At 34.6% G+C, this 23,036-nt stretch overlaps 1 protein-coding gene and 2 pseudogenes across 1 annotated transcript; all 3 read left to right on the forward strand.

The window, feature by feature from the left end:
* The first annotated feature begins 12,183 nt into the window (after positions 1-12,183).
* On the forward strand, positions 12,184-15,121 carry LOC112035722 (G-type lectin S-receptor-like serine/threonine-protein kinase RKS1; annotated as a pseudogene).
* Positions 15,122-15,147: 26 nt separating this feature from the next.
* On the forward strand, positions 15,148-16,617 carry LOC136061826 (thaumatin-like protein; annotated as a pseudogene).
* A 4,851-nt stretch (positions 16,618-21,468) lies between these two features.
* Positions 21,469-22,203, forward strand: LOC136061827 (uncharacterized). The gene has a single exon (XM_065760173.1). It carries the CDS (start codon positions 21,469-21,471, stop codon positions 22,201-22,203), a length of 735 nt encoding a protein of 244 aa, XP_065616245.1.
* Positions 22,204-23,036: the final 833 nt, after the last annotated feature.

Here is a 23,036-nt window from a genome sequence, read left to right on the forward strand (position 1 = left end):
AATGTGTTTGTTCATGTTTTCATGAAAGATAGGTTTTCTATTTACTTTTAAGTCTTATAAGTCAGTCAGTCTTGGTTCAATTTGTGGTTTTTCAGTTTTGTCACAAAATTGCCAAATGGGGAAATTGTTAGGATTTAAGTTGGTAAATTCCATGATTTTGTAATATCTTTTATTGATTTTGTAATATGTGTCAAAGTCTAGGTTCAGAAGGCCTAAGATGCAACCCAAAAGAAGACCGTTTTTTAAGAGTAATTTGTGATTTCAGTAGCCATTCGATTAATGCTCTATCAATTAAAGATGATTTTCGATAGATGTTCGATTGTGACTAGATCGATCAAAAATTATTAAAACAAAATCTGACGTATTTTAATTGAGTATGCTATTGCCTTTTTTTTCTGTGCCCTACATGCATATATATGAAAGGTTTATTATAGCACGACTTCAACAAGAGGTTTAGGGACTATTTTCATGTACCAATGAGAGAAAACCTATACCTAGTTTTGATCAGCTTATGTCTCATAAATCTTTATTCAAGAAAGAAGTTGGTCTTTTGGTAAACAAGAGCTGAAGGCATAGAGTCTATAATCCCAGTATGTTGATGCAGAAAACAAATCTTTAAGGTGGTCCTTGGAATCGGCTAGAAGGTCTAATTGTGATCATAGATGCAATTCGCGAGACAAGGTATTCATAATTTCATACATAAGGGTTCAAAAGGTTTAAAGCTAGTGTGAGGCAATTATGTCACGTCAATAAGTTTATCTAACGATCGAGTACAGTCTAGGGTCATGGGTTTAAACTAATTTGTACAACTTCTCTTCATATGGTGGATTACTTTTATTGAGGTAGAGGTAATATCAGAGTGTTTTTTCATTTGAAGTTGGTTTCTCACTTCATTATCAATTATGTGTGTTCTTGTGTTGGTTTATATTGTAGCTGTGGTAAATTTTATTGATACTGTGATCATCAAATTGGTCTAATCAAATCATTGTTAATTAATCCGCATAATTAACAAAAGGTGTTTAAATGAAATTTTTTGAATTAATATTTATCCTCAATTTTATTTCGCCACAGACAAGGGTATTACTTGGAGGTTGTGGTTCACGGGCTACTGTAACTAACTTCGGAATCTAACGGTTAAATTAGGAGACAACACCGTTTGGTGCAACACATAAAAGGCTTTTATTAAACATCATCGTTTGTATTAGTAATATCATGTGGACACGTCGTCGATGTTCGATAGCTACTTAATCATGCCATTCTTTAATTCACATTTCTTACTATTGTTTATTGCTTGAGTAATGCTAGAAATATTTGTGACTTTACTTTTTGTCTGTTTGTGTTTGTGTAATTGAAACAGATTTTTTGAATTATTCTGACTTAGCTTTACAAGTCCTTAAAAAAAAAAAAAAAAGTGTGAAAACGCCTGTTGTATAAAGTTCTCTATATCTGCTTTCTCCATATAGCAGATTTTTCATTGGATGCGAATATAGTACAACAAATGAGGTGACTATACATAAATATTTTTTTTGATAATTCACTAGTTACAAAGCTTTTGGCGACTATTACACTATTAAAGGGTCAACAAAAGAAATTATAAATTCATTTGTATTGATTGTGCAATACATTTTACCATGTCCTCTACCTTGTACTTAAGCCTTAAATGGCATATAGAATATACATTGATCTCATATGCTTGGTTGAGAATTCAGATAGTCTTTTAAACTTTAAAGTTAAAGTGATGAGTGAGAGAGATGGAGAGGGTGAGATTGTGAGAGTGTGTGTTTGGTCCCATTCGGTCTAGTTCGGTCCTTATTTATTTTCAAATGAAACAGTGACATGTCCACAATCCACATGATATCAACCGATACAAACAATAACATTTAATAAAAGCCATTTAAATGTATTGCACCTGTTTCTCAAAAAAAAAAAAAAAAAACGGTTTTGTTTCAAAAACGATGTCGTCTCCTTATGTAGCTGTTAGATTCCAGAGCCTCATTATCGAAGGTATAGAGTTGATCCACCATAGGCAGTGGATTTTGAAAAAGAGAAAAAGCAACATTACTTGCATAGGAATCTTGGCTTCCTAGTAGGTGTGCTCAATGGGAAAAGTATTCAAAAGGTTCCTGCCATAAGTGAGTAAAGATTGTAATAAATAATTTATTGTGAAGTATTTTGTAAGGTAAACTAATGCTAAAGCATTAGGTGGGAACTTTTCTTATAAAAATATTTTCCTTTTAATCTTATATTCTCTTTGAAATTTGCAAAAAAAAAAAAAAAAAAAAAAACACATTTCGTTTTCCTACATAATTCATGAGTTCGTGTATATGTATATATATGTCAATGTTAATGTTTATGTTTGCGTGTGTGTATTTATGGTTTCTACCTTTGGTACTACTTTCTTTCAAACAAGAAGCAAAAAGACCACACATATGACAATCACCTCGAGAATGTTCGCCGTCTTTGGAGCCAACTTTTGTTTGTACCATCAACTAATTCATTGCTTAAGCAAACCAAAAAAAAAAAAAAGAATTTATTCGTGCACCCAAATGTCCATTACCTTGAGAGTGTTATATGGAAATAGAGCTTCAAAGAATGTGGGACAGAGTATGATGAAATTGTGATAATCACCTTGAGAATGTTATGCCGTCTTTGAAGCCAAATTTTGTTCGTACATCAACTAATTATTGCTTAAGCAAATCAAAGAAGCAGAATTTATCCTTGCACCCAGATGTCCATTACCTTCAGAGTGTTGTCTAAAATTTGATCTTCCAAGAACAAAAGACAATGTACAAATTAGTTACCGAGCTCCTATTTACAACTTTCTAATTAACTTCCATAATCCTCAGATTCAACTCAACAATTTTTTTCTCGATCTTGTTTAATTGTCAAATCAAGTAATTTCATTAAAATAATACTTTCATTCATTTATCTTTCAAATTATTTTGAAGACATTTGACTCCATGTTTTATCTTTCTTTCATTGTACAACTTTTTATGCCAACTAAAATAGCGAGCTTTCACACAAATACATCATTAATATTTATTAAAAGTTAGTGAGAAAAATATTGTAAATAAGAAATAGAATTTTAAATCAAAGATAAAAATAAAATCAAAATAATTTAAAAATTACTATTCAATTATCATTAAATTTTTCTTCATAAATTTTTGTAATAAATCTTTAAAATTTAGTTATTAAAATACATAGGAACTCATATTGTTGCTATTCTCTAATAAATGATTAAATTGCGGTATTTAGTATGTAAGTTTGTGTTTATGCTTATGTTAATGTTTGTTTGTAAGAAATATATATATATATATAACACTTTTGGCACTGGCCTTTATTTTAAAATAGAAGCAGACTTATCACTCACATGAAAATCACATTGAGAATGTTGGGCAAAAAAAGTATTTCCCAAGTGTATTTAAGAGAGGAATAGCCAAGTAAATGTTCAAAATAGTCCCTAAAGGGAAAATTCCAGCAACTATAGTCAACTGTATTAGTGAATACTTAAACCCCTTAAGAAACCAATTAAATTTTAATATTTTCCAATATTAATTTTTTTTTAATTTTATATCCTAAATAACTTTCTAAGTGATATTAACTAGGAAATTAATTTCAAAAAAAAAAAAAAAAAACACTTAGGGCATGTTTGGTATACTATAATGGTTATTACAATGTAATTGGGACTAAGATAACAAGGAATGGAAGAAGTAATGGAATAAGTATTCATATCCACCAGTTTGGTTATAATAACTTTGTAAGATGATGGAATGATATCATTTTTACTAAAATTTCCTAAAGTACCATTTTTAAAAATTATATATTTACTCTTTTTTTTGTTTAAATTGTATAGCATTTGTCATTATAATTTGATCGACTGATTAATATTTTCATAAATAGTTAAAATGTATGAAAAAATTGATAACATATATATAGGTTAAAAAATTAATATGGATACTAGTTTATAGTATATGAATATACTAGTTTATAGTATATAATGAATTAATATAGATATATGAATATAGATATAATGAATATAGAAAATCCAAATCAAATTGTAAAAATGAAATACATGACATCTAGCATGCAAGCGACGTCTTTTCAATAATGTTCACTTTCATTTTATTGTGCAACTTTGAAGAAAGAACTAAGAAGAGTAAAAAACAATGGAGGAAGAACAAAATTGATTAAAAAAACAAAGACAGGAAGTATGTGAGAGGACAAAAGCAGACTTATCACTTTCATTTCATTTTTAGTCAATATATAGAGAGGAAGAGGTTGTTGCTGTGGGGCTAGGAGCTAGGGAGAGATAGGGAAAAACCACCCGTGTCATCTATATCTATATATTACTAAAAGCTGAAGCGTAGCGTTTAATGCTGCTGCTCTCACGTTGCGCCACATCAGCTGCCACGTCATTCTTTTTTTTCTTTTCTTTTTAAAATATAATTTTCCTACAATTTTAAAATAATTTTACAATTTTCAGTCCTATAAATGCAGCTCACTACTTATTTATTTACTTCCATTACTTATTTACACTTCTCCAACCTTTCTCTCTCCCTTACCATTTCATCTCCCCACTACTTCTTCAATCTTTCTCCCTCCTTTACTTTTTCATCTCCCCACTACCCTCTACATTAATATCATTCTTCCTCTTTCTCTTCATCTTCCTTTATTTTTATCTCTTCTTATTCACACATTCTTACTATAAATTTGTCACTATCTCTTCTATTCCATGCATAGTTTTCCCTCACAAAAAAAGGTTCCCTCTCTCTCTCTCTCAATTTTTTGGTAGATTTTTTTATTTTTCTTGCATCTCTACTTTAGGTTGATAATTTTTTATATTCTTTAAAACTCTATTTTTGGTTAATGCAATTTAGTTTAGTTTTTTAAATTGTGATTTAGTTTAGTTTTTAAATTGTCGTTGTTGTTGTTGTTGTTGTTGTATTTTTTTTTTTTTTCTCTTTGAATGTTAAATGTTGTCCTATTGCGTTCTAAAGAATTAAATATAGCATATACAAATATAATATTATTCTATTACATAGCATGATTTAGATAATATGGTATTTATTCTGTTACATAGCATATTTTTTATAGTGCTCAGTTTAGATGTTAAATTGTGAGACTTTACTAATTTTTGTTTATTTTCTAATCATTTGTAATAGACAAAGTACTTTTAATAGTTGTACGAGAAGTACTTTATAATGCCATTTATTTAAAGTAAAGCAAAGGTTAGCCAAATGAAAGAAAAGCAAAGGTTAGCTAAACAAAAATAATCGGATAAGTGACAAATTTTAACTTTTTCAATTTTGTTTTAATTATTATTATTTTATAACAATTCATGTATAGAAATTTAATTCTTAGATTTTGCTAATAATTGTTTATTTGATAATATATTTTGAGTGACCGAAATTATAATTTCTACAAAGAAAATAACCTTAATAGATTATCAAAAACAAAATTTTATCCTAATATTGGTTCAATTAATCATTGTTAAGTTTTATTAATTTTTTTTTTAGTGTATGTTTTTTTGGTGTTTTGGATTGATCCTATATTACATTTATGATTGTTCTTATAATAAATAAAAATATAATTATGAAATATATTACTCATTATTAGATTAGTTTAAATTGTAAAATTTTTTTTTAATAAAACCACCATAAAAATAATTATCACGTGCAACGCGCAGGTTCGCGGCTAGTTAATTGTAAAGCTCCAAACGCTGATNCATATAGCAGATTTTTCATTGGATGCGAATATAGTACAACAAATGAGGTGACTATACATAAATATTTTTTTTGATAATTCACTAGTTACAAAGCTTTTGGCGACTATTACACTATTAAAGGGTCAACAAAAGAAATTATAAATTCATTTGTATTGATTGTGCAATACATTTTACCATGTCCTCTACCTTGTACTTAAGCCTTAAATGGCATATAGAATATACATTGATCTCATATGCTTGGTTGAGAATTCAGATAGTCTTTTAAACTTTAAAGTTAATGACACGGGTGGTTTTTCCCTATCTGTCCCTAGCTCCTAGCCCCACAGCAACAACCTCTTCCTCTCTATATATTGACTAAAAATGAAATGAAAGTGATAAGTCTGCTTTTGTCCTCTCACATACTTCCTGTCTTTGTCTTTTTTAATCAATTTTGTTCTTCCTCCATTGTTTTTTACTCTTCTTAGTTCTTTCTTCAAAGATTGCACAATAAAATGAAAGTGAACATTATTGAAAAGACGTCGCTTGCATGCTAGATGTCATGTATTTCATTTTTACAATTTGATTTGGATTTTCTATATTCATTATATCTATATTCATATATCTATATTAATTCATTATATACTATAAACTAGTATCCATATTAATTTTTTAACCTATATAATATGTTATCAATTTTTTACATACATTTTAACTATTTATGAAAATATTAATCAGTCGATCAAATTATAATGACAAATGCTATACAATTTAAACAAAAAAAAAGGGTAAATATATAATTTTTTAAAAAATGGTACTTTAGGAAATTTTAGTAAAAATGATATCATTCCATCATCTTACTAAGTTATTATAACCAAACTGGTGGATATGAATACTTATTCCATTATAGCTTCTTCCATTCCTTGTTATCTTAGTCCCAATTACATTGTAATAACCATTATAGTATACCAAACATGCCCTAAGTGTTTTTTTTTTTTTTGTAATTAATTCCTTAGTTAATATCACTTAGAAAGTTATTTAGGATATAAAATTTTTAAAAAAAATTAAAATTGGAAAATATTAAAACTTAATTGGTTTCTTAAGGGGTTTAAGTATTCACTAATACAGTTGACTATAGTTGCTGGAATTTTCCCTTTAGGGACTATTTTGGAACATTTACTTGGCTATGCCTCTCTTAAATACACTTGAGAAATACTTTTTTTGTCCAACATTCTCAATGTGATTTTCATGTGAGTGATAAGTCTGCTTCTATTTTAAAATAAAGGCCAGTGCCAAAAGTGTATATATATATATATATTTCTTACAAGCAAACATTAGCATAAGCATAAACACAAACTTACATACTAAATACCACAATTTAATCATTTATTAGAGAATAGCAACAATATGAGTTCCTATGTATTTTAATAACTAAATTTTAAATATTTATATACAAAAATTTATGAAGAAAAATTTAATGATATTTGAATAGTAATTTTTAAATTATTTTGATTTTATTTTTATCTTTGATTTAAAATTCTATTTCTTATTTACAATATTTTTCTCACTAACTTATTAATAAAACTATTAATGATGTATTTGTGTGAAAGCTCGCTATTTTAGTTGGCATAAAAAGTTGTACAATGAAAGAAAGATAAAACATGGAGTCAAATGTCGTCAAAATAATTTGAAAGATAAATGAATGAAAGTATTATTTTAATGAAATTACTTGATTTGACAGTTCAACAAGATCGAGATAAAAAATTGTTGAGTTGAATCTGAGGATTATGGAAGTTAATTAGAAAGTTGTAAATAGGAGCTCGGTAACTAATTTGTACGTTGTCTCTTGTTCTTGGAAGATCAAATTTTAGACAACACTCATGAAGGTAATGGACATCTGGGTGCAAGGATAAATTCTGCTTCTTTGATTTGCTTAAGCAATAATTAGTCGATGCTACAAACAAAATTTGGCTTCAAAGACGGCATAACATTCTCAAGGTGATTATCACAATTTCATCATACTCTGTCCCACATTCTTTGAAGCTCTATTTCCATATAACACTCTCAAGGTAATGGACATTTGGGTGCACGAATAAATTCTTTTTTTTTTTTTTGGTTTGCTTAAGCAATGAATTAGTTGATGGTACAAACAAAAGTTGGCTCCAAAGACGGCGCAACATTCTCGAGGTGATTGTCATATGTGTGATCTTTTTGCTTCTTGTTTGAAAGAAAGGTAGTACCAAATGTAGAAATCATAAATACACACACAAACATAAACATTAACATTGACATATATATACATATACACGAACTCATTGAATTATGTAGGAAAACGAAATGTTGCAAATTTCAAAGAGAATATAAGATTAAAAGGAAAATATTTTTATAAGAAAAGTTCCCACCTAATGCTTTAGCATTAGTTTACCTTACAAAATACTTCACAATAAATTATTTATTACAATCTTTACTGACTTATGGCAGGAACCTTTTGAATACTTTTCCCATTGAGCACACCTACTAGGAAGCCAAGATTCTCTATGCAAGTAATGTTGCTTTTTCTCTTATTTCAAAATCCACTGCCTATGGTGGATCAACTCTATACCTTCGATAATGAGGCTCTGGAATCTAACAGCTACATAAGGAGACGACATCGTTTTTGAAACAAAACCTTTTTTTTTTTTTTTTGAGAAACAGGTGCAATACATTTAAATGGCTTTTATTAAATGTTATTGTTTGTATCGGTTGATATCATGTGGATTGTGGACATGTCACTGTTTCATTTGAAAATAAATAAGGACCGAACTAGACCGGATGGGACCAAACACACACTCTCACAATCTCACCCTCTCCATCTCTCTCACTCATCACTGTTGCTCTGAGAGCCTCAATGCTGTGAAAGACAGCATGGGTCCTAAGTTATTGTAAAGAAAGAAATTTCTAGAGGAAAAGAGATATTCTCTGAAAGGAAACTTGTATTCACAAAGAAAATGAAAGGAACTAAAAAATCTTACACACTGATTTGCTATGTATACTTCATGGCAATCAGTTGCATGAGCCCAAAAAATTAAGCGAGAATCAAGCAAAATTAAGTAACTAAAAACAGAGAGTAATCTAATGGTTAAAAGGGAAAACAAATAAAATTACAACACGTGTCCATCTAACTGCCTGAATCACGTGCCAGCAACTGAAGATTCATTTAACAATACGACTTCGTTTTTCCTCTGTAGTTGCTTCTTTCCTTTGACAGAAAATGATGCCGTTTTCTTTAATTGCTTCTGCAGATGTCTTGCTAGTTGCTTCAGTTTCAGCAGTTATTCTATAGCTACTTTAATCACGCCATTCTTTAATTCATATTTCTTACTATTGTTTATTGCTTGAGAGCTGCTGGAGATATTTATGATTTTCCTTTTTTGACTGTTTGTGTTAGTGAGTGTGCTTGCCTTTTTTTTTTTTTTTTACTTATTCTTACTTTCCATGTCCGTTTACAATGTATGGAAATTTCTGTAAATATTATGCTTCTTATTCCCCAAATATTAAACTTTAAAATTAATGACCCGTGTGGTTTTTACCTGTTTGTCCTATTTTAAACTACTTCAAGACATGGGTTTCAACCTTTTCTTTTTGGATAAAAGCAACCATTTAGTGAAAGCCGAAGTCTATACCTATTTGTAAATGCCATAGTCAACTCGGAATACGTATCAAAGCCAAAAGGAAAAGGTAGCTGCAGTGAAGCATAAGGAAGTTGCAGTGAAGCAACTTGGAGATTCAACTAAGGCAGCTAAGGAATTAATTGCAGAACAAGTAGAGTTGAAGTCATCCAAGCAATTTGAACAAGAACAATTCAGAGACTCAAGCTTCAAGTTGCCAAGTGAAGAAAATGAAGTTACTGCATAAACGGCAGTGTAGCATTTGTTCTTTAAATGAAAGTTGTGCTTAACGGCCTGTAGTTTAGCTTTTAGAGTTAGTTAGCCTTTGTGAGGGTTTGGACAGAGCTGATAGTTGCGGTGCGTTTTACCTATTTCACGCGTGTAGCAGTTAGTTATTACTGTGACAGCAAGGATTAGTTGTTAAGTCAGTTACAGAGTATGTATTTTAGGCTTTGTATATATAGTTTTCATCATCAATCAATGAAATCAAGAAATCAGTTTTTACGAAATTGATATTTCTCACAATACGTTGACTTATGAAAGCCACCGAGTGCCACAAACTTCATTGCAAGCAAGGGTGGCCGGCTGAATTAATACATTCTCTCTCTCCCTACTCGATGTTGTGAAAGTCTAGCATGGGTCCTAAGCTATTCTTTAATTCATATTTCTTACTTTTGTTCATCGCTTTAGTACTGCAGTAGATATTCCATTGTAGTTAGTAGAATATAAGACTTTTGAATCATAGGTAGATAAAAAAGTAAAAATGGTTGTTGTATAAAGTTCTCTCTCCGACTTTTCATTTTTGGTAGGGAGACTTCATAATCCTCAATCAAACCACATATCAATATATTTTTCCCCCAAAAAAATGGTCATGTCTTTGATTCGGAGCATTCTTTTCTTCCCATTTTGCACTTTACTTGACACCTGTAGGGGCCTTTTTTGTGTTGTGCGTTGGGCTGGGTTGCCTCCTGTAGTAATGGGCCTGAATGTTTTTGAGTAAGGGAGTTGAGACCGGTCCAACTGTAACTTAACGTGGGCCAGTTTGTGCACAAACTATGTCTCGTCTGCCAGGATTGTGCTTACAGCGGACAGAGCTATTTCAGATGAGTTACGGCAAGCAGAGTTGTTTCAGATGAGTTATGGTAGGCAAATATAACAATAACAATAAAACAGAGTACTCTGACTATTTAATGGAAAATGACCAAGTAATCCCTACTTATAGAGCATAATTACAGTCATAACAATATCTTTTACAATGAAAGTAAAGGAGAAAGAAGATAATGTGAATTAATCAAGAATGAGCATAAAATCAAGTTTAATTTTGGTCCATAGAAGCAAAACCAAAGAGGGGAGAATGCCTCCTCTCAATGCAAATAATCCTCTAGGAAAGATCCTACCATAGGGATTAATGGCTTGGAGAGAACCGAACCTGAATGGTTAATGCTTAAAAGGAATCCTTCGTATGTTTTGGAAGAGAGCAGGATTTAAAGGGGGAGAGAGGGAAATCGACCTACTGGTGCATGCCCATTGTATTATCTTTCTTTGTTTTCTATTTTCTCTCTTATATTTTTTTTATTTCCCTTGTTTTTCTTTTGTTTCCTTTTTACTTTGTGATACCTTCTGTTTTTCGATCCCTTCTTCAGGGCACAGCAAGGGTCTTTTTATAGGGCTTGCCGTGATCAAATTTTACCACTTTGCCCCTTAACTGCCTTTATCTGGTCTGGGCGTACTTGCCGACCACCAAAGAGTATGACTGTGTACCACTTACCCTTGCTAGACAAAGGCAGGTTTGTTTCGTTTGTTAGTCCACCGTGGCACCCTTTCCTGCCACGGTGTAAATGCTTTCTCTCTCTTTCCCTCATGGCATGCACCCAACGGTTCCTCCCTCAACCTTACCTCTTTTGAGTGGTCAGTCATCCCAGCAGGACGTACCTCCTAAAAGGGCTTGGGCAGGAGCCGCAGAATAGGTCTTTTCCCCTCTCTCCACCACCAAACCATACCCCCTTATCTCTTACCTCTGACCCATGATCCCACCACGTCCCATATTGGCTGGGTATAGGCTGGTAGTGCCTAGGCTTTGCGCGTGCTTCCCTCTTATGTATGTCCAAAATCTGCCTGCTGCTCATGCATTTGCCACGGTCTGGATCTTTGTTTGCACAGTCTGCCGCACCTTTTTGTTCTTTTATGTGGGCTGTTCTATAATTCACTATTTCCTTTAGGGACTGGGCTTCATTTAATACTGGGTTTTACATTTCTCTTAACCCATTTCTTGATTGTCATCATGCCTTGCTATACTATTCTGTCATTCTTGTTGTAATGACTTAGTCCTACTGGTTCTCTTTTAGACCTGCCGTTTACTCTCTTCCCTAAATGGCTTTGCATGACCATGGGTTTTCTTACTTGGGGGCTCTTATGTCCCCTTGGGCATCCCCGGGCCATTTATTTGTTTTGGACTTTCTCGGCCCTTTTCCTAACTTTGTGTTCCCGTGGCTTTTACTTACTTCATTGGGCTTCCCCAGCCCAATTACTTCATACACATCCTTGGGGTTTGTAGGCCTACCAATAATCTCCTACTCTCTTTGCTTACATTACTTTGAGCCTGCCACAGCCCATTCTTACTTTTTCACATCATACATTACCCATAGGTTTGTTATTCTCTCTTTCCGGGCCTTTTAAGCCCACTTGCTTCCTTAATGCCCATTTATTTATTTTATGGACCTGTGACCCATTATTCCTGCCACTTGGGCTTAATGGTTTTATTCTATGCTTGCCACTTCTATTTGCTGCTTGCATTGCTGAGTTGGGCCTCCTTCCTTCTATTTTTGTTTTACAAAAATGACCCTCAACAACACCTTAACACCAGACCAATTCATCAAGGATGGCCAATCTTTGGTCTCCAAAGAAAATAATTTTGCCTTAGGCTTCTTTAGCCTTGGCAACTCCAGCTATCAGTATCTTGGTATTTGGTTTGTCAAAGTGAAAAAACAAACTGTTGTGTGGGTTGCAAACAGGGATGATCCTATCAATGACTCCTCTGGAGTTCTCTCCATCAACCAGTTTGGAAACCTTGTCCTCCATGACAATTTTAACTGTCTTCTTTGGTCTACAAATGTTTCTGTCAAGGGGACAACCTCTTGTGTTGCTTAGCTTCAAGATCTAGGAAACCTAGTATTGATCCAGGGCAATAATAAAAAGGTGTTATGGCAAAGCTTTGATCATCCTATAGATACTTTGCTTCCAAACATGAGGCTTGGGTTGAATCAGATAATTGGGCTAGACAGGTTCTTGACATCTTAGAAGTCACAAGATGACCCTGGAACTGGGGAATACTTTTGTAAGATGAATTCTACTTGTGGCTCTCCACAAGTTGCCACGTATAAGGGTTCGACCCTGTATTGGCGGTCAGATCCATGGCCATGGCAAACATCATTAGCATCTTCATCAACAAGTGTCTCAAATATGGGTTTTAAGTATGATTTTGTTAACAACAAAGAAGTGGTATCTTATGCCTACTTTTTTGATGACCCCTCCATCATTTCTAGAGTAATGGTTGACAGCTCAGGATTGCACCAGATACTTATGTGGAATGATGGTGATCTTCACTGGAAGGAATTCTATTCAGCACCTAAATACCAGTGTGACAACTATGGACACTGTGGTGCGTATGGAAAATGTGGTCCACAGCCTAGTGATGACAATGTTGATAATTTTGAGTGTACGTGTTTGCCAGGGTATGAACCCAAGTCTCCGAAGGATTGGTATCACAGAGATGGTTCTGAAGGTTGTGTAAGGAAGAAGTCGGGGTTGTCGATGTGTGGGAGTGGAGATGGGTTTGTGAAGGTGACACATTTGAAGGGTCCTGATTCATTCAATGCAGCTTGGATGAACATGAGCATGAGTAGCTCAGAATGCGAGCAGGCATGCTTGAATAATTGTTCGTGCACAGCTTTTATCAGTGAATATTGACGGGATGGGGACCCGTTGCTTGGCATGGTATGGTGAATTGATGGACAATGTGGAGTATTCATATGAAGTGTGGGATCTAAATGTGCGTGTTGATGCAAAGGAGTTGGAAGCCTTCTCTGGTTGCTAGAATATATATATATTTTTTTTGGTATACTTGCACTTCTGCTTATCTTAGTTCTTGGACCGTGGACTCACCTTTTGTTTCTTTGTTTTATGTTTGTTTGTTTGTTTGTTTTTTTTTTTTTTTTTTTTTTAAAAAAAAAACAGGTAACAAAATTGCTTCCATTGATTTCTCTTTGAAGTGTAATGAGCTTAAGGATAGTAGTAGACATCTAGATTTGTTGCTTTTTGATCTAAGTTGCATAGTTGCTACCACTGACAATTTATCTCTGGCCAACAAACTTGGGCAAGGTGGTTTTGGCTCTGTTTTTAAGGTACAGTTAAAATTCATAATGACTCCCCCCCTCTTTCCTAACTTTTTAAAATTCATGGGGGAAAATGAGTTTCATAAGGTAAGAGCCTATAAGACATAATAGGCATTGAACTCAATTGCTTAAAACTAATAGTTATGACATACTATTATGCTTAATTTTGAATTATGAATTTAGGGTCAATTATCTAATGGTCAACTGATAGATGTAAAAAGGCTATGCAGGAATTCAAGACAAGGAATAGAAAAATTCAAAAATGAAATTATGTTGATTGCAAAACTTCAACATAGAAATCTTGTCAAGCTTTTTGGCTGTTGCATTCAGGAGGAAGAAAAGATGTTGATTTATGAGTACATTCCCAACAAAAGCTAGGACTTCTTCATTTTTGGTATGACTTCTTTCTAAAGATCTATTGCATTCATTGATCTTAATTTCTTTTATTATATAAGTTCAAAGAATAATTTTGAAGTACATAAAATAACGTATTTTGAGTACACTAGAGAAAATTTTTGTTGTAGATCAAACAAGAAGTTCATTGCTGAATTGGAGGAAACGCTTTGAAATCATCATTGAGATTGTGCGTGGGATTTTGTATCTTCATCAAGATTCAAAATTAAAAATTATTCATACAGATCTTAAAACCAGCAATGTTTTATTAGACACTGAGCTAAACCCCAAAATTTCGGATTTTGGGATAGCTCGTATATTCAAAAGGGATCAAATTCAAGATGAGACAACTAGAGTTGTTGGAACATAGTAAGTATCAAACAAACACATGCCAGTCATACAACAAATAATGGAATACACAAAGTTTAACATTATCTTTAACATTGTTCACATGCAGTGGCTATATGTCACCGGAGTATGTAATTTTTGGGAAATTTTCAATCGAATCAGATGTTTTTAGTTTTGGTGTCATATTGTTGGAGATCATAAGTGGCAAGAGGAACAATAATTCTTATCAGAATCACCCTTCCCAAACTTTAATAGGGCATGTAAGTAACAGAACATAACAATGTTTACCATTTGCTTTTATAATACAACCCTGATGGATAATGCTATGAACCACACAGGTCTGGGTATTGTGGAGAGAGGATAAAGCCTTGGATATAGTTGATTCATCAATAAACGAGACATTTGTTTCCCATGAAGTCTTGAGATGCATTCAAATCGGGCTCTTATGTGTGCAAGAAAATGTGATAGATTGCCCAACAATGTTAGTAATTCTTCTCATGCTGAGTAGTGAAACAACTCTTCCTTCTCCTAAACAATCTGCTTCTATTTTTAAAAGACCTACCAATGATTTGGGATTAGTGAAAGGGGGAGACTTTTATTCTATAAATGACGTGACAATTACTAAGGTTGAAGCTCGCTAAAAAAGCTTCTAGTTAGTTGCATCTAAATGGCTTCTATAAGGATTTGTAAGACAATATAACATTTTAATCTTTTTGTTCTTTATTACAAAAACTTACATATGTTCTTACAAAAAAGACTAAAGAGGGACAACTTGGGCTGGAAAACAAATTAGTCATTCTCTTTTCCTGCCTTAACATTAAGTGTGCATTTGGGAAGCGTGTTTGTGCTTCCCAAACGCACGTTTTGCGTTTCAGCTGTTTTTTTCTTTTTTTTTTGAGCCGAAATGTTTGACTTTTCCCATGAACAGTGCACGGTGTGCATTGTTCACGAACTTACAAATTTCACTTTTTAACAACTTTTTCATTAAAAATGAATCTAATAGTACTATTCACACATTTAAAAATTATTTTGTTACAGTGTTTTTCAGTTTTCAGCTATATCCAAACGGATCCTAACTCTGTTTTCACTCACTTTCTCTAGTCTCTACCAACTGAACTCCCTTCTTTCTCTGCTCTGTTATCTGTTCTCTCCAGTCTCCACCACAAACCACTCTCTGTCTCTGCTTAGGCTAAAGGTAGTTCCTTTCTCTTTTGGGGTTTGTTTTGCTTTGTATAGATCTTTCCATTTTTTTTCTCTTTTGGGATTTTGCGGTTTTCTTTTAAATTAATAAATGTCTCTCTGTTATTAATCCAAGCACATAAATTAATAGTAGTTTCTTTGGGAAAGTTCATATGGTCAATTAAGAACATAAACCTTTACAACAAGTGGTCCCATCCAGTTTGGCCAGGCATTCAACCCAACGCAGGCAAGCCCATCTTAGCCCGTGGTGGCTTCAAGGCTTCAAGCTCCAACCAAGCAAGGCCTACTCTCTCCACCTCACTGCTCTCTGGTCCGGCCATGGCCCTGCGCCACTGGTCATTGTGGCGGCTCACTCCTCTGCAACGGTCTAGGTGGCACCCCACCAGCCACTCTAGCAGAAATAACTCTTGGAAACGAGCAAGACTTCTATGATGTAAGCCTTGTTGATGGCTACAACTTGGCCATTTCAATCACAACCATCAAAGGCTCAGGCAAATGCAGCTACGCTGGGTGTGTTAGCGACCTCAACATGATGTGCCCAGTTGGGCTTCAAGTTCGGTCCCATGATAATAAAAGAGTTGTGGCTTGTGAGAGTGCTTGCTTTGCGTTTAACTTGCCGAGTAGTGTTACTGGGAGCTTTGGAAGTCTCAGGCTTGTAAACCCACAGCATACTCTAGGATTTTCTAGGGGCTTGTCCTAAGGCTTACTTTATGCTTATGATGATCCTACTAGCATTTCTACTTGCACTGGTGGCAACTATTTGGTCACATTCTGCCCTCACCCCCGTTGAATAATCAGATCAGATGCTTATAATTAATTGCTGATATAGTAATGCTAGTTCGTTTAGTTATTGGTGTTTGTGTTGGTGAGTTATGCGTCTTGTAGCTGATTTGGAATAGTGGAAACTTATTTTACTATTGGTACTGCTTTCTGTTTACTTGAAGACTAATGGTTTTTATTTTTATTTTTGTTTGTTTGTTTGTTTTTGTTTTTGGTTGATGTTTGTGGAGGGAGGGTTGGCTAAAAGAAAGGACATTCAACTTTCGCACTTCTCTATGAGCTGAAAGGCGTGCCCACTGGGGTGTCCGATTGGGCAGAAAAAAATTTAGCTAGTTCTTGCTCTAGGCGGAAAAAATTTAGCTAGTCCCTGCTCTGGGCTTTCACAAAGTGGGTAAACCTTACACTTGGGTCGCAACATGGGCTCACCCACTTTGTGAAAGGTCGAAGACTACCTAAGTATTGCCTGATTGGGCAAGGCTTTTGCCAAAAAAAAAAAAAAAAAATCTCACAGGGTGCACATTCTTTATGAGAGTCTAAAGCAATGCTACGGGACTACTTAAGAGTAAATTTTTGACATAAATTGAAAATATGTTATACATGTCCTAGCAAGTATTTATACCCTTTAACAAAAAGTTTTACGGCTTAATCACTTTTAATACTAAACTAAGAACCTAGTACAATATGAGTGTTTAGTCAAGTTTCATATTGCAAACATGATAAAGAACAATCTAAAGCAAGTAAAGAGCAATAAGAAAGATGCAGAAAATAAAACAAACCACATGAAAATACCAAGAAGTGTTTTCAAAAAGGAAAACCTGAAGTGTTTTCAAAAAGGAAAACCTGATCACCCTGGTGAAAAAACCTCTCTACTAACCATCCGTCGGAAAACTCCAATAGCATGAATAGTTAGAGTACATTGATGACTATAAACCCTCCAAGCCTATATCTCCTTGTGTACTTGAGCCCTCCAAGTTCTAGCTAGCAACCAACTTCACTGAGTCTTTTCTTCATCTAGATTACCAAAGTCACCATCATTGAGCTGTAAACAGAAAGCCACCAAAAGATTTGGATTTGATTTGGCTTCACTAAGTTTCCAACCCTTCAACAAACTCACAACACTCAAGGTTTGGTGATAAAGGTGAAGGTTACAAATTTCTCTGAAGGATATGTCATTTGTAAGAGAAAAGGAGAAGAGGAGATAAAGAGATATGCTTCTCTAGGCTAAGGCACTTTCTCTTTGATACAAAAGGGTTGGGATGAACAAATGCTCTCTTTTGATCTTATAAGCTCTCCTCGCACACTTACTTCCTATTTATACATGCAAAGGATGTGTGTTTTGGCTTATGTGGTGTGGGTTGAAAAGAAGATCAAAATAAGAACAGAGTAGACTGCTAGTGGGTATTTTGCAACCTTGTCGCAGGCTGATTGGTTGCGAGATGGTCCTGTCAACAGTCACTCTAGATCTTTTGCCATGTGTCACTCGCAGGCTATCTGGTCGCCAGCAAATCGCCTCTAGGTCGTGGACCACTAGTTGATGCAGCTTTCCAATGTTGAGGGAGAGGCTCAAGTGCATCTACCTCAAATTACATTGCAGTCCTAGAAAGATACATTAAAAAAATAGAATAATTAGAAATAAATTTGACACAGAATAAAGCCAATATAAACATGGATTTTACATAAATGTGCAATGAGTTGTGTAGGATCTAATCGTGTAGTGAAATTTTTATGGTGGTCCTTGGGGTCGGTTCAAGGATTTTATTTCCATTTAACAATAAATATAAAAAAATTTAGATAATTGCCATGTTTCAAAACAATGTTGAAAAGTAGCGTCTCGAGTGTCTAAAACTCAAGTTTCATGATAAAACTCGAGTTTTTAAGTCTCGCTTTGTAAGCGGATTGCTCCAGGGTGGAAAAAAAATTGAGTTTTAAAGACTCGAGTTCTGAAAAACACCGCTATAGGGACTTAAAAACGTCACTATAGAGCTATAGGGCTCACTGTATGACACTTAGAAAACATTTTGCAGGAAAACGCCGCTATAGGGCTATAAAACATCACTATAGAGCTTAAAAACGCCACTATAGGGCTTCCTAAACCTAGCATGGGACTTATAAAAAAATTTTGCAGGAAAATGCCGCTATAGGGCTTTAAAACGTCACTATAGGACTTAAAAACGCCACTATAGGAGCGAGAAAACTAAAATTTTTTTTGCCTGGAACTCGAGTTTCGTAAACTCGAGATTTTCAAATATGGATCTCGAGTTTCTAAAACTCGAGATGTCTAGTTTCCCTTATAGTTCTAAGCGTTGCCTAACTAACCATATACAACTCTTTCTCACTGTTATTTTGCACATTACCCCTCGGTTAGAGGGTCTACTTGTGAACACAGATGTAGATCGTGAAAGAAGGGATTCATAGGGAAGAGTTCAAAAGGTTTGAAACTGGGGTGGGGTCATGAGAAATTATAGAGAAGGAATTCATTAATTGGGTTTTGAGTTGGCTTGTATGTTTGTATTAATTTAGTACAAACCCAAAAATAAATTGTATTAATCTAGCACAAAAACATAGAGTCATGGGTTTGCACAATTGGTGTCTCTAAAGGGTTTGTCTGCTTCAAAATTATAGAAATCCAATTTTTTTTGTTTACAGTCTTGGCAGTAGAGGCAATGGCGACGGTCTTTGTGAACACAGATGTAGATCGTGAAAGAAGGGATTCATAGGGAAGAGTTCAAAAGGTTTGAAACTGGGGTGGGGTCATGAGAAATTATAGAGAAGGAATTCATTAATTGGGTTTTGAGTTGGCTTGTATGTTTGTATTAATTTAGTACAAACCCAAAAATAAATTGTATTAATCTAGCACAAAAACATAGAGTCATGGGTTTGCACAATTGGTGTCTCTAAAGGGTTTGTCTGCTTCAAAATTATAGAAATCCAATTTTTTTTGTTTACAGTCTTGGCAGTAGAGGCAATGGCGACGGTCGATCTACCATGGGAAGTTGCTAGTGGTCATGTGGGTTTATATATCAATTATGAAATCTGGACATTTGTGATCAAATAATTAACCTCAAGTGTTTGACAATGTCTTTTTAAATATATAACAGTATAGCGGTTGAATTGCTAGTCATCTTTAGTGCACATACTCTTCAAAAGGTATATCTAATTTTAGCTAAGTATTATGCTTCTCAAATTTGGCCAAACAGAATTTTTTATTTTACCAAATTATTTATTGATTCACAAAATTGGATTCCCCTAGTATAATATGAAGGATTTTAGTGTCCCACTTGAAAGTTCAGTTTTGATTATGTGTATACGCTATTCCATAGCAATCTAATGATGAAATTTTGTGATCTTTGTTGAGATTTGATGATGCAAAGATTATAACAGAAAATAAACTAAGAGTCTATTTGGATTGAGGGGGAAAGGAAAAGAGTAAAGTGGAGTAGAGTAGAGTTGACTGAAAATAGACTAATTTTTAGTTTATTCTACTCTACTCTCCCTCCCTCCCCCTCAATCCAAACGAACCTAAGCAAAGAAGAAAAAAGAATAGAGTCTATGAAATCTTAGAGCCTGTTTGGTAAAAGGATTTTTGTTTTCTTTTTCAAAACAATATGAAAACAATTTTCAAAAAATTGAAATTGAAACTAGTTTTTAAATAATAATTGTTACATTATCTATGTTTGGCTCTCATTTTTAAGAACAACTAGTAAGTTTCCCGTGTGATGCACGGATAATTTTATAACGTTTTATGTAAGACAGTTTTGGAGAATATTATACATATATTGTGGGGATAAAAGCCGAAATTTATATATTGGGCCTTAGGCCCTATTTGAAGATGTGGATACGCCCGAGAAGGGGCAAATGATGGGGAAAGGCCCCAGACTAAAAAACCATGCAAGAAAATAATAGAAAAATATAGTCTGAGGAGTATGTTCTCCTCAGATATGAGGAATACTAGTCGAGCAAATACCTAGGTGGTTTGAGTGACCTTCCTAACAGTTCCAACGATAAGGATGATCTTCAGGCATGAATAAAGATGATAAGAATAGAGAAATATCTAAAGGAAAAGTTGCTACAACCGCATTAAATACACTGCAGCAACTTTTTTGGCTGTATTTATGTGGAGAAGACCCCTAAACAGTGTAGTCTCAGTTGCCACCGCTCATGGAGAACCAAAAAAGGTACCTAATGGGACATGTACTCAAGTGAATGCTTAGATGAAGAACAAGTGGATGATCAAGATGGTCTAAAAAGAAAACTATATAAATGTAAGAGACCTCTCATAGGAAGGAGATCGGAAAAAATTGAAAGTGAGAAAGAAGGGAGATTTACTGTAGCTCTAAGAAGTGTATTAGCTTTTAAAAAAAAAAAAAAAGTTTATCTCTTCGAACATCAATTTATTCATGTTTGAAGTTTGTTTTTGCACTTGTTCATCTTTTAAAGTCTTGATTAACTATTGTTTAGTTCACAAACAGCCCAGTTTTTTCACCCACTCTCTACAAATTTATTGTATTGGGCTTATTGGGCTTACCTCCCATATCTTTTGAGTTTGAACTACAAATCTTGACCCTATAATTGGCGCCATCTGTGGGAAGAGGTTGAGCAAGAGTGGAAGCAACAGTTAACGATGGCTGAACCAAGGCAACAATCAGCGGAATCCTGGGCATCTCAACACGTTGATCCTTTTCTCAATCTGGAGCAAAGAGGTGATCATAAAGGTTGTGTACATACCACACATACTGACCGAAATCAGCCATAAGGTGGAAGTCATATGTCCCATGCAGAGAAGAACAAGAACATGCAATAGGAGATTAATTAGTTAAAAAGGGAGTTGCGTTATGCAAAGAGAAAGCAGACTTCTTCAAACTCTGATGACAATTCTAATGATAAACAAGATGTTAATTATAGGCAGAGGTCTCGAACCCCAGTTGGTGAATCCTTTTCCTATGGAAATGAGCATTATCATAAACGGGGACATCGAAGCCCATCATATGGAGGGGTAGGAAATGACGCTATGAGCAAAGTTTTGAACCAAATCTCAAAATCGCCTTTCACATGTAGAATTGAAGAGGCAAGACTTCCTTGTCATTTTCATCAGCCAACTTTCACTATCTACAATGGTCGATCAGACCCTGTGGAACATATGAGCCATTTCAACCAAAGGATGGTTGTCCATTCCAAAGATGAAGTTTTGATGTGTAAAGTTTTCTCCTTCAGTCTAGGACCAGTTGCAATGAGATGGTTTGACGACTTGAGAGCAGACTCTATTAACTCTTTCAAAGAGCTTACTCAAGCATTTGGTTATCATTTTGTCACCTGTCAAAGAGTTGCTCGGCTCTTAGCTTCCCTACTATCCTTAAACATTCAAGAAGATGAGACCCTGAAAACGTATTCAGACAGGTATTGGGAGATATTTAATGAGATGGAGGGTGATTTTGATGAAGTGGCCCTCAATACATTTAAGCTCGGCCTCCTAGCTAACCATAGTTTGAGGAAGTCTCTGACTGGAAAACCTATCACTAGTGTGCGCCAACTGATGGACATGATTGATAAATATAAGAGAGTTAAAGAAGATCAACAGCAAGAAAAAGGGAAGGATAAGGTTATCCCTCAGGAAAGGAGGGATTTTAGGTCGAATCGTTACAGTAACAATAGATCAAGGAGAGATTCTGCTGTACAATTAGGATCAATAAATCTTCAAGCAGTTAATGTTGTATTTCGAGAACCGATGCATGAAGTTTTGGAGTAGATTAAAAATGAGCCATTCTTCAAATGGCCAAGTAAGATGATGGGAAATCTTGAAAAATGTAATCGTAAACTCTACAACCAGTATCACCAGGATCATGGGCATACCACAAAAGATTGTAGAAGCCTCTGGGATCATTTGGAACAGCTCGTCCGCGGGGGTAAATTAAAACAACTCCTGCATCATTCTAGTGGTTAGGGGAGTCAAGTAAGCTCAGAATCTCGAAGAGATGTTTCTTCAAGACCTTCCTTGGGAACTATCAATGTCATCTTCGTTGCACCTGGGAGAACAAGATCCTACTTATCTAGGGTAATGTCCGTAGCCCGTTTATCCACAGAAGACATTAATTAGAATTCGAAGAGGGCTAAAATGGATATTCCACTAGTTCTAGGATTCTCGAACGAGGATAAGATTGGAACCATCCAACCCCATGACTACGCTTTGGTCATCACCCTCAGAATTAGGGGATATGACATGAAAAAGGTAATGGTGGACCAGGGCAGTGGAGCTGAGATAATGTACCCTGATCTCTATATGGGGCTGAACTTAAAACTTGAGGACTTAACGCCCTATAGTTTCCCCCTAGTGAGTTTCAAAGGAAGAGTTGTTATCCCGAAGGGTCAAATACGATTACCTGTGCAGACTGGTCCAGAGGTAGTGGAGGTAGATTTCATGGTCATAGACGTGTATTCACCCTATACTGCAATCGTGGCTAGACCTTGGCTTCACACACTCGGGGCTGTTTCCTCTACTCTGTATTAGAAGGTTAAGTATCCATCTGAAGGCTAGGTTAATGAAATTTTGGAAGATCAATCTATGGCTAGGCAATGTTTAGT

The sequence above is a fragment of the Quercus suber genome, unplaced genomic scaffold, assembly GCF_002906115.3.
Source record: "Quercus suber isolate HL8 unplaced genomic scaffold, Cork oak 2.0 scaffold_356, whole genome shotgun sequence".
Classification (NCBI taxonomy): Eukaryota; Viridiplantae; Streptophyta; class Magnoliopsida; order Fagales; family Fagaceae; genus Quercus; species Quercus suber.